This window comes from Prionailurus bengalensis, chromosome C1 (assembly GCF_016509475.1).
Source record: "Prionailurus bengalensis isolate Pbe53 chromosome C1, Fcat_Pben_1.1_paternal_pri, whole genome shotgun sequence".
NCBI classification, from domain to species: Eukaryota; Metazoa; Chordata; class Mammalia; order Carnivora; family Felidae; genus Prionailurus; species Prionailurus bengalensis.
This window is the reverse complement of record NC_057345.1, coordinates 96,536,069-96,549,411: the sequence shown is the minus strand read 5'-3', so window position 1 is coordinate 96,549,411 and position 13,343 is coordinate 96,536,069. Positions and strand designations below refer to the sequence as shown.

Sequence of the window (13,343 nt, the reverse complement as noted above, 5' to 3'; positions counted from 1 at the left end):
AGGAGAGCTTAAGGCAGAAGAGATTATTATTTTTTTTAATGTTTATTTTATTTTTGAGAGAGAGACAGAGAGACAGACAGATAGAGCATCAGCTGGTTAGGGTCAGAGAGAGAGGGAGACACAGAATCCAAAACAGTCTCTAGGCTCTGAGCTGTCAGCACAGAGCCCGATGTGGGGCTCAAACTCACAGACCACGAGATCATGACCTGAGCCGAAGTTGGCCGCCCAACTGAATGATCCACCCAGGCACCCCAGAAGAGATTATTTTAAAAAGGAGATATGAATAATCAAAGTACATGCCTATTAACTACCATTTACTTGTCCAGTGCTAGATTTGTAAAACTGCATTTTCAATGGCTCCCTAGTACATCTAAGTAAGCAAAAAGGTAAAGGGAAAGAAGCCTGAGGTAAACTGCAGTCTAAGAAACACGTAACACACAAAATATCAGTATTCTCACCCACTGGCCAAGGGAAGAGTTAAACACCTCTTCTGCCCAAGTTTAACCTGCTAAAACGCCTGCTAGACACTGTTTTTAAGCAAAGTATCAAACTTTTCTTCAAAAGAAACCAAAGTAACAGACATTTAAAGCTAATCCTCAGTCTTTTCATTTTAGGTTATTATGTTTTTAGATAAATCATTTCTATGGTGTTATAAATCATTATACATCCCCATTAGCAAAATGAGTCTTAAACATGGTGGTTCTTCAGATAGGAAGATAAATTAAATGTTCATGCAAAGTGGATTAAATATTATTATTATTATTGATTTTTTTTTTTTAGAAAAGCTTAAGGAGTAGAGAGTAGTAAGTATTCCATTCTATGATACGTCCTAAGATTACAGATTACAAACACAAATACCAAAGATGGTTAATATTTAATCCCATCTCAAGAAAATGGTATTTTCATTCTACCAGCAGTGTGGACCGAAAACTTAAGATCCTTCTTGATTCTTCTTTCTCCCACATTTCACATCCAATCCATCAGTAAATCATATGGTTTCTACCTTGAATACATATTCAGAATCTGACTCCTTCCCACCACCCTTACACTAGTCCAAACCACCGCCATTTATCTCTGAACTACTGCAATAAGCCTTCTAACTACTCCTCTTACTTCAATATTTGCCCCCCTGCATGGTAGCCAGTAATTATTCTAAAATATAATCTCATCGAGTCATTCTCTGCTCATAATACTAATAATTTCCCCTCTCTTTCAGAAATAAAATCCTCTCTTTAACATGGCCTACATCTCCCTACTTAGTCTGGAAGTACTGGGAATTAACAGAGAATGGTTACAGTGGTCAAGAAGCATAGGTGAAAATCCAGGAAATAGGGTTAAATTCTCGGTTGTTCAGTCCTCCTTCATTTTATATAGAGGGCAATAATGATGATTACTGAAACAACATTCACTGAGCCCTTACTATGAGATCTGCAGCCAAGGGACTGAAGCATCTTATTACAGGAAGAAAAACAGAATTTTTTATCCCTATAGAAAAGCAAATATTTGGGCATAAGACAGCTGTCCTTTAGGAAGAATGTTCTCTGAAAAGCTACAGTCTATAAGAACCAGAATATTTATAAAAACAAAGCTTTATTGTCAGTGCAATTAAAGCATCTGAACTATTAAATACCAAATTCTACTGTTACTCCTAATTAAAAACGTGACAACAGGCTTAGGATGCAGTCACTCTTGGATCTTGGCATTCCACTCCCCATCTCCTCTTCAGCAGTACCTTATCAAATGAAGTACTGACTACATTTATTTTGAGTAGCTCTCAAGGATAAAACTAAGACCAATACATGTCAGGCAAGTTGAAGAACCTGCCTTGTTAGATGGTGAATTCCTTATTATTAGGAGCGTTCAGACTGGATAATCATCTGTTGACAAAATATAGATGAAATTCTTTCAATGACAGGGCAGAGGATAGACAGGGGTTGAATTAGCAAATCATGAATGCCTTTTTCTATGGCATTTTATGCAACTAAGAGAAACCAGCATTAGAATGTATCTTCAGTGTGTGCCTAAATCAATGTATAATGAGAATATCAATCATGATGACAATTATAGGGTTTGTAGAATTTGGTCCCAGAATGAGATCCAAAACAGCAGGGCAGAAGAAGGGCAGAAGAAGATGATTGCTTCTCAGGCAGCAACTCTTAAAAGTTTTCTATAGCTAAAATCTAAACCAACTGTATACCATACCAAATGCCTTTATGACAATTATTTGTTGCTCTATGTCAAAATCCTTGTTCCATCCTCTCTACCCTATCTTTACCCAGTCATTATCCTTTTCTGGTTTCCTCTTTACAAAGGAACTCTGGGTCAGTTAGACAGACAGTGATTGAAATAGAATTTTGTATGTAAAGGAGAGTAGTGATAAAGCCAGATAACAGAGGGCCTTGAAAGCTGACAGTATTTAGATTTGAAGAAAACAAAACACACATCACTCTCATGTTTTTGAGGACAAGGATAAAAGGAAAATGGTATTTTAGAAAGATTAATTAGCGTGGTGGGGATAAGGAATCCATGACTGGGTTGAACAACGATGCTATTATTCTATGGTTAATTCTACTAGGGCACTTTTATGAATATCTACTATTTTGTGGCAGTTTAAGAAACACCCCTCAATAGGAGCCTTATCTTTCTATAGCTAGCAATTTAAAAAAATTCAACGTGAACTAAAAGGAGTATAGAAGAAACCCTAACCACTCGTATTAAACTCTGCTTTTACAGGGGGAATCTGGAAAAATAAAAAATAAAAAATAAGGTTGTATATAATAAGCTTTAAGGGAAAAAACAACATTGGGGGGGAACATGTTTTCTCCAAGGGAAAAAAAAAAAAAACAACTAAAACTGCTAAAACCAACTGCTTTATATTGAAGTATTTTAGACTTAGTTTCCAGGGCACAAATTTACTATCAATATAGTTCATCCAAAATTAAAATAATATAGAAGTGAAAAAAATATATGTAAGTGGATTTTGAAAGATACTTACTGTGCTGCCCCTTCCCTGAGGAGATTGTCATTGTTAAGTAGTAGCCGGACATCTGAAGAGGAAAAAAATGTTAAAAGACGTTAAGAATAGAGCGCCTGGATGGCTCAGTCAGTTAAGCATCTGACTCTAGATTTCGGCTCAGGTCATGATCTCACAGTTTGTGGGGTCAAGTCTTGCACTGGGCTCTGCCCTGACAGCATGTGCAACATGCTTGGGATTCTGTCTCCCTCTCTCTACCCCTCCACTGCTTGTGCGCACACTTTCTCACCCCTCTCAAAATAAACATTTTAAAAAACCACACCTTTAAAAGATGTTAAAATTCAAATGTTCAGTAAAGGATAAGCTTCAGAAATGTTTAACAAGTCAGGCTTTGCAAAGTTGATCTTCAGATATCCTATATGCAAATGAACAGATGCTCACGTTCATAGATTTTCATGTAATTACTTGCGGTACAATAATCAAACAACTTCTCAAGGAATTTCATAGCAAATAAAAAGCATGGTTTAAAGAAAGTTACAATTAGAACTGTTAATTTCGTATCTAAAGAATCCTTTAAAATAAGATTAAGAACTGGAGGCTTTTCTATAACATCAGACCAAGAAAGCTGGGCAAAATTCAGCCAGTGGCAGTGAAACTGCCAAACATATTTTTCCACGAAGGACTGAACGTGGGGCCTACATGCTTTTAAAAAGCTGTATGTCAAGAGTCTAGTCATGCTTATTTTTTAAATTTTAATTATTATTTTTTAATGTTTACTTATTTATTTTGAAAGAGAGAGATAGAGAGTGAGCAGAGCAGGGGCAGAGAGGGAGACAGAATCCCAAGCAGGTTCTGCACTGTCAGCACAGAGTCCAGTGGGGGGCTCAAACCCACAAACCGTGAGATCATGACCTGAGCCGAAATCAAGAGTTGGACCCTTAACCCACTGAACTACCCAGGCACCCCATAGTCATTCTTCTTTTATAAGAGGAGGGTCCTTGTTATAGAAGAAACTACTAAGCGTTCATTAACTCCAAGAGGAAAGACTAATTTAATTATAAGCCAAAGGCCATTGACTCTTAGAGCGTCTGAAAGAGGCTGGCAGAGGCCAATGTGTAGCATGCCAATAAAAACTAGTCCTCATGCCACAGTAGCTTGCCAATTGTTAATCTAATTCTTTCATATCAATTATTCTCATGATATTCCTGTAAAGTTCATTCAGTTGTCAGAAATCAAACAGGGACTTCTAACTACAAAGGCGATTAATTTTGTTAAGAATTTATCTGAGCTGGGGTGCCTGGGTGGCTCAGTCGGTTAGGCGTCCGACTTCGGCTCAGGTCATGTTCTCATGGTTCATGGTTTGAGCCCCACGTCGGGCTCTGTGCTGACAGCCCAGAGCCTGGAGCTTGCTTCCAATACTGTGTCTCCGTCTCTCTGGCCCTCCCCAGCTCATGCTCTGTCTCACTCTCTGTCTCAAAAATAAACAAACATTAAAAAAAAAAAAAAATTAAAAAAAAAAAAAAGAATTTATTTGAGCTAATCAGCTTGATAAAGTTCAGGTCAAAGGAAAATTTCCTAAAAGCTCAGTTGTTGAAAATTTACATTTGGTCAAAACACAAAAAAGACTAGGAAAATAAGGCTGCATTTGTTTATTTGTTTCTCTTGCTGTTAGTGCTCAAAATCCACAAACAAGTCTATAAGGATACATGTTCTGATTTATTTCTATTGTATTATTTACTCCTTAAATTATTATATGTTCTCCTGGTTATTCTTTCTCTGCATCATTAATTATTTTTATCACTGGAGATTAGTGATTGTTCTATGATGTGTGGGGCTCTGGGCCAACTGCAGATGAGTATCACATAGCTCCTCTCAAGTACATAGCCCTCTAATGTAAAACTCGAATTTCAAAATAAATGCTTGCTAAAATGAACCAAGATACACGAAGGACTTAAAGATGAATTTAACAACTTAAAATGGGATTATAATGATTGATTTTATCATAAAGCTCAAGATGCCTCATCTACATTTTTCATTCTATATGTTAAGCCAGTGAATAGAAATTTATAAATGTATTGGAATAGCGGTTCCCAAACTGGCTGTGACTCAGAATCACCTGGGAGAACTTCAGGATGGTAAGGCTGGAATCTGTGTATGTAATAAGCTTCCCAGATGTAGTTAGTTCAGCCCCAATGGCTTTAGAAAGTGTCCTGTATATACTACAAGCATGTGTTGAGTGAAAGCACAGAAGAAGCTGAAGCTATGATTTATAGTGATACAAAACTATGAAAATAATTAAATATTGCTTCCATATTCATATTAAGCTACTTTAAATCTTTTCTCACATAAGATAGGTATCCTAATTTATGGGTTAAGAGTATGCTTTTAACTCAGACCTGGGTTTGAATCCTTGTTCTGACACTTACTTGCTAGATGACATTGAATAAATTATTTTAACCTCTTTTAATCTTGATTTCCTTAAGCTATAGCTATAATGTGCTGTAAGGATTAGAAGAGATAAGAAACACTCAATAAATACTTATACATAATTATGGAGGGCTTAAAATACTAATGTTTACTCACCATTGAACACTTCATTAAATTCCCCTGGGGGTGCATGAGTGATGAATTTAGCAGCTATGCGTACCTAAAGAGAAAGAAATAAGAGAAGAGTAACATATAAAGGAAGAAGCAATTAACAGATTACAAAATTTTCATCACATTCATGGAGATAAAACTTCCTATTCAAACCTTTACTATTTAGGAGACTTCAGATTTTTTTCACAAACTATCCCAAAGCTTTCATCATCAATAGAGGTTTGTCCTGATTTTGAGATCTACATGCGGCTTTAAGTTTTAATTCTTCTTTAAAAAGTTGAGGGACGCCTGGGTGGCTCAGTCAATTTAGCGTCCGACTTCAGCTCAGGTCACGATCTCGCGGTCCGTGAGTTCGAGCCCCGCGTAGGGCTCTGGGCTGATGGCTCAGAGCCTGGAGCCTGCTTCGGATTCTGTGTCTACCTCTCTCTCTGCCCCTCCCCCGTTCACGCTCTGTCTCTCTCTGTCTCAAAAATAAATAAACATTAAAAAAAATTAAAAAAAAAAAAGTTGAATAATCAATTTTTGGTCAAAATATACTACAGGCACAAATAGAGAAAGTTATGATCCTAATCACTTATGAACATTTAAGCAAAACTAAATGAAAGAGTAGTGAACTGGTAGGATACCAATATGTGTTTACAGCGTTTATCCCAATGCAAAGGTGGTTCAGTATTAATAAATCAGTGTAATTTACAAATTAAAGGAGCAAACCCTTGTGATTCTCTTAACTCATGCTGGAAAAAAAAGATAAAATTCAACATTCAAATATCATAAAACAACAAAACTACTAATTTTTGGTAGGAATAAACTTCTTTAACTTGATAAAGGATTATCTACCAAAATTCTACAGCATACTTAATAATGATGCAACATTGCAAGCAGTGTCCCTAATTTTAAAAACAAGACAAAGATGACTGCTATCACCTATTATTAAACACTGTACTAAAGGTTCTAAAGAATGCTATAGACAGTACTTCTTCTGTTCTTCCTTCTAACTCCCTCTCCTGCCCCCTACTGCCATTCTACTTTTCTGGATCTCCTTTTATAGGCAGACATTGAAGTCTTAGATCTAACTTGCATATCCCTTTTTCTCCTGTATTTTTATCTTCTTTTTGTCATTTGGTAGTTTATTTGGGGAGAAGCCCTCAGAGCTCCATTTTTCAATTCACTTAAAATGCTCTTCATTCATGTCTATTTTGCTATTCAGATAGTTATTTTAAAACCTATTTTTCATTTCCAAGACTTTTATTTGTGTGTGTGTAAGAATTATTGAGTCTCCTTGAGACTATACTTACTTACTTTAAAGTATTGCTCTATTGACTGTTCCCTAAGAATTTAGAGCTACTTGTTTGTTGAGTTTGATGCTTTTCTTTCATAGTACCAGTTTTCCACAAATATTTGGTATTCCTCTTTGAATTTAATTTAGCTTGCCTGTTGTGTTTACCAGCAGTTTGTCTCTAGTGATTGTAGGGGAGGGAGAGAGGAGACTTGCTGCTGTGAAGTGGATATGAGCCGATTAATTTCTGAGTAACCCTCGTAAGGGCCAGAGGCTACCTGGGGCATCGCCCTGCCTCTCTGCTCTTAGTGCTCATTCTCAATGCTATATTCTGAAGACAAATGCATTTCTATCTGCAGTTCAGCCCCAATGGAAGAGAAAAGAGGAGCCAATGGTACAGTTAGCTTACAGAACAATTCCGCAATTAATCTACTCCAAGACTGTTCTGAGTCCTTTCCTTCTTGCTCCTTAAGTTGAGCTCCTCCAAGTGGCTCCTACTTCCACAACAGTTATCTTCTGATCTTACTTTTTTTTCCCTCGTGTATTTACCATTCTGCTTTCTTTCTATCAAAAGAATTGCTACAAAACTTTGGTCCAACAATGGCACTCTCACTTAAAAAAAAAAAAGCTTATTTGAGAGAGAGAGAAAAAATAGAGCGGGGGGAGGGGCAAGGAGAGAGAAAATCCCAAGCAGGCTCTGTGCTGTCAGTGCAGAGCCTGACATGGGGCTTGATCACACATACCATGCAATCATGACCCGAGTCAAAACCATGGAGTCAGATACTCAACTGCCTGAGCCACCCAAGCACCCCTGTTACTAATTCAGTTCTCTTCTCAATCTGTTTTCCCTACTTTTTTCATTCTACTAAGGTTTGGCATAAAAGATGAGGTGAAACCATGTGCTCAGTCTGCCATATAATTTAATCTCTTCGCTTTTATCAAGATGTGAAATACAAAGAATGTAAAAATCTATGTAAAAGAAAAAATAATTTCGAGTATCATTTGGCAATATACATATATAATTATGATGCTAGCAATGATAATAGGACTGACCTCTGACAGTCTCACAGTACAATTCTTTTTTTTTATAAAGTTTATTTATTTTGAGAGAGAGTGTGAGCAGGGGAGGTGTGGAGAGAGAGGGAGAGAGAGAATCTCAAGCAGGCTCTGTGCTGTCAGTGCAGAGCTGGACATGGGGCTCGTTCTCACAAACCTGTGAGACCATGACCTGAACCAAAATCAAGAGTTGAACATTTAACTGACTGAGCCACCCAGGCGCCCCTCACAGTATAATTCTAACACACTATGACAGAAAGAATGTTGCAAATTCCCTAATATTTGATGTGATAATGAGTATGAAGATGATTCAACTCACTGATGAGGGGCAAAGAGGAACACAGTAGATCTACCAATAAACTGAGCCCTGCTTTCCAAGTAGGCATCCTCCATTAACCTCTTCATTTCCTTCAAACAATGTTAAGTTCTTGTTGACCCACTCAAATCAAGGCTATCATCAAAGCCAAACCATTCTTAAGCAGAAAAAAGACTTTTTTTTAAAATTTTTTTATTTTTGGGACAGAGAGAGACAGAGCATGAACGGGGGAGGGGCAGAGAGAGAGGGAGACACAGAATCGGAAACAGGCTCCAGGCTCCGAGCCATCAGCCCAGAGCCTGACGCGGGGCTCGAACTCACAGACCGCGAGATCGTGACCTGGCTGAAGTCGGACGCTTAACCGACTGCGCCACCCAGGCGCCCCGAAAAAAGACTTTCAAGAGTCCTTTGAAAATACAACTGGGCACTGAGAAGAGAATTAGAAAGACAAAAAATACTTTGCAACTTCAGGTTTATACAGAATATCTTATATATGACTTCACTCATTCTAAAAAGAATAAAAGAAAAGCTGCTCCGTGGACAAATTTTACATCTTCAGTCAAGAAAGGCCTACTGATTGATGGAGCAAGGTAGATTGGAAAACCTGGATTCTAATTACTGGCTCTACTGGTCCACAAACTAACTAGGTTTGTAATTCTAGAAGCATGACTAGCCTGTTTTGGTCCTGAGTTTCCTCATTATAAGCCAACTCCTAAAAGAGATGAGAAGTTCTGCAAAATTTCTTTGAGTTGTAAAGCTCTACCGGATTTTTTAACCTTAGAATACAAAACCTGTATGTGGATTACCTGGAAGCAGAGATGAGGAATCCATAACACAAACACCTTAGAATATTCTTATGTACATAAAGCTTGAGAACCCTGTCATGACAGGAGAATTATAGATAATACATTACTTTTCTGGAATAAAAGCTGCTGGAGACTAAGAGGAATACACCATAAAACTCTTATATTAACAAGCAACAACAATAAAAAGAAAATAATTAGGAAGTAAGAAATGCTGCTCAACTCATGAAAATTACACTACACAGGACTTAACAGTTTCCATATAGATTTACAACTCGGTATATTTATATTTGCCTTGGCATGTGCAGTTAATCATATTTCTTTCCTCATCAACTGTTGCTGTCAATCATTTATTTAAGAAATTAGTAAACCTACTTTGATAGTAAACCTATTTCTTAGTCTATTCAAATCTGCTGAGGGGCTATGATCTATCCCACTTGTCAATGTGCATCTCCCATAATCCTTACATCATTGTGAAAGTCCCCTTAGTCAAACAAATTTAAGTGTGTGTAGTTCAAAAATATATTCATATACAACCCAAAAAGCATATTCCCTAAAAAGAATAAAGCTATATATTTTACATACTACATATATAACATAATGTTTGAATATGCAATAGTAAAGGCTACCAAAATGAAAATTCAAGATACTAGTATTCCTGAAGTTATCCCTGAAGTTTTAAAAGTCATACAATCTGATGGATCTGGCATAATTAAAACAAGTATTTGGATAATCAATGAACTGACAATGCATATTAAAAAAGTAATAGTTAACCAATTTGACAATAAATTTCATATATTGGAAAAAAAAAAGTAATAGTTCATTCACTCAGCAAACATTTACTGAGCACATACGAAGAGTAAATAAAGATTAAACACTGAGTAAGATTCTGTCACTGTCTTCAAGGACCTGACACACAGATAGTAATATAGCAAGCAAGTATTAAAGGCCACAGTGTGGCACAAGGAAGATGCAGTCAACTTTATATATGTATATAAGGAGTGGTGGGGTGGCCTTTAGATACAGTGATGTTTGAGTTGGATTGAAGAATGAGTAAATACCAAGGAGCGCATCCAGTCAGAGGAAACAGTATGCACAAACTAAGACATTATAACACAACAAATTGAATGTAGATATTTAAAAGATTTGCAGAATGTAAAACAGTGCTACTTTTCCCACTAATTCTTTTGTTTTAGAAAATAAAGTTTGGGTTTTTTTTTTTCTTTTTTTCCTCAAAACAAAATACCAGGGTGCCTGGGTGGCTCAGTCAGTTAAGAGTCCGAAGACACTTGATTTTGGCTCAGGTCATGATCTCAGAGTTCGTGAGATTGAGCCCTGCACCGGGCTGACAGCCTGGAGCCTGCTTGGGATTCTCTCTTCCTCTCTCTCTGTCCCTTCCCTGGCTCACTCGTGCTCTCTCTCTATCCCAAAATAAATAAACTACAAAACAACAAGAAACAAAATTCCAATTATTTGTTAACATATAAATGTTTTTAAATATGTTTTTAAATGAATTAATACTTTAAGTACTCTTAAGTTTTAATATCTAGTATAATAGCTATAAACTACATAAAAAGTTGACTCCTAAGAGTATAAAGGGGTCCTGAAAACAAAAACGTCTGAGAAGTGCTCTGTTGATACAGGTTGATGTTTTATCATATGCCATTGAGTGCAAAAGTTCACACAATGATATATTCCTGTTTTATTAAAAGTAAATACACTTACATATATGTATAGCTACTAATTTTAATTAGGACTTCTTCTGGTGGTGGTTATTAAAAAGTTGTTTTTCTTTCCTTTTTTGGCTTATCTCTATGTTCAAAAAGTTGTATAAGGAATATAAATTACTTGTAATTTTTTTTCTGGGAGTTAGTACCTCTTAATCCCCTTTATTCTACTTCACCCACTACTTTATTACTTGTATGTTAAAGATAATTTTTAAATTTTTAAAAAATTTAAAAGAGGATCATGACAAGATCTACCATCTAATAAATTAATTTTGTTAAAGATAAAAAAGGACATTAACAACATAAAGGCTATGGAGTGACATCAAAACTGCAAGCGATGGATCAAGGAAACTACAGGTCAAGAAGCTAAAGGACAGAGTAAAAAGGGAGGTTGGTAAAAGGCAACAAGGAAGACTTTTAAAAGTTTATTTTTATTTTTATTTATATTGAGAGAGATATAGAGAGCAAGTGAGGATGGGGCTGAGAGAGAGACAGAACATCAAGCAAGCTCTGCACTGTCAGTACAGAGCCCAATGCAGGGCTCTATCTCACAAACCGTGAGATCATGACCTGAGCTAAAATCAAGATTTGGACGTTTAACTGACTGAACCACCCGGGCACCCCAAGGAAGCTTTTTAAAGTTACACTTTGCATATGCTTCTTGACCAGAAGCTTAGCCTTATTTACCTCCTAGCTGCATAGTGCCTTATGCTGGAATGTATGGGATAGTTAATGGGTTAAATGAAGGGATTATATAGGAAAAAAAATGAACTAAACTAAAAGACTGCTTCCACTTCCTAAAGAGGGAAAAAAAACACACAAAGTACACATAAGTCAGAGAGGGAGAAATAAAAAGTAAGCAATATTTGAATTCAGGCTTAAGTGCAGAAGAATTCTAATTAAAGTGCTGGAAAAAACAAATGAGTGATACCTGCAAATCTAAGAATATCAAGAACAGGAGAAATGTCCAAGTAAAGAAACGAAAACATCCCCCAGTTTTTAAATGAAAGCTGGTAAGAGGTGAAGACATATATATGCAACAGCAAGGGTGAAATTCTAAATGAGTGATTAAAAAGAATGTAGTCATCATTAGATGCCAAAGGTAGATCCCAAAACGTGGTCATTGTCAACAATCTCCATGTTATTTTCTGAGAGCTACTAAAAAAGTGGACCACTCAGTATTAAATATTTGGCAATCTTTGACAACAGATTTTGAAGTGATAAGTTGATTTGTCACTATAACAATACCATAAAAATTCCTTGAGACAGTAGTTGAAATCTTAATGCTACATTTACACATTCTCTATAAAAATCTAAAGTCTACTCCATGGACTCCAAGGTCCTTCAAAATTTGGTTCCCTCACCCTCATCTCCTACTGCCTAGCTGCTAGACTTCACGGCTAAATTCTTGCCTCAGGGCTATTGCATTTCTTGTTCCTTTTTGCCAGAAATGCTTTCTATCAGAGCATCTCTCTTCATTCAAGTTCCTGATGTCACTTTCTGACTTCCTGACTCCTATCTACAAATTAGCCATGATACGGTCTGCATCCTTCACAATTCTAGCCCATTTACTCGCTTTTTCTTCAAGGAACTTATCACCACTGAATGATATTTATGTTTCCTGCTCAACACTCCAAAAGAAGTCCAAGAGCATAGAGCTTGGGTGAGCAAATTGCTAATACAAAAGGCCAGACAGTGAACATTTTAGGGCTATATGGGCCACATGGTCTCGGTCCCAAATGAAAACAAATTAGCACAATTGTGTTCTAATAAGATTTTAATTGTTTATTTATTTTGAATGCTTATTTGAGAGAGAGAGAGAGAGAGAGACAGAGGGGGGGGGGGAGGCAGAGAAAGAAGGAGAGAAAGAATCTCAAGCAGACTCCGTGCTATCAGTGCAGAGCCCAATGTGGGGCTTGATCTCATGAACCTGAGATCATGACCCGAGCTGAAATCAAGAGTCAGATGCTCAACTGACTGAGGCACCAGGCACCCCTTATTTTTTTTTTTTTTACCATTAAGGTATTATTGGTAAATAAACTCATAAGATATTAAAGTGTACAACGTGATTTGATATATGTTGTAAAAGTATTAGCCCCACTAAGTTAATTAAAACATTATTTTGGATTCTCTAATTTGTATTTCATGTAATTTTCACATGTCACGAAATAGTCGTCTTCTGATTTTTTCCCCCAACCATTCAAAAAACATTAGCTTGTAGGCTATATACAAACATGCTGTAGACCAGATTGGCCAAACCCTGGCATAGGACGTTTGTTCACTGCTATACACCCAGAACTGAGACCTGGCACATGCTAGCAATGTAAATGAATGACGACTATTTTATTGTCTACAAAACTTTTTCATAACCTGTTTCTCTTCTGATCTTGAAACAGCTTAATAGGTATCCCCACTAAAAAAGGAATAGATTCAGAGAAAGTGCTTTGTCAAACGTCACACACTTATACAGAGGTGGGCCTTAGAACTATTCAATCAACTATTCTGTGCATTAGTAACAGGTATTTAAATTCAGGAGGATTATCTTTAGTGTGGTGTCACATAGATTTAGCTTAGTCCTTTTAGAATTTTGTTT

General features: G+C 36.6%; 1 protein-coding gene across 2 annotated transcripts in view; it reads right to left on the bottom strand.

The window, feature by feature from the left end:
• The window catches only part of CAPZA1 (capping actin protein of muscle Z-line subunit alpha 1), a 49,733-nt gene that overhangs the window by 21,335 nt on the left and 15,055 nt on the right, over positions 1-13,343 (bottom strand). For both annotated transcript variants that reach the window (XM_043575862.1, XM_043575863.1), the window contains exons 2-3: positions 5,558-5,621; positions 2,996-3,047 (exon numbers count right to left, since the gene is read on the bottom strand). In XM_043575862.1, coding sequence (XP_043431797.1) covers positions 2,996-3,047; positions 5,558-5,621 — 116 coding nt within the window. The remainder of the gene's footprint in view (positions 1-2,995; positions 3,048-5,557; positions 5,622-13,343) is intronic.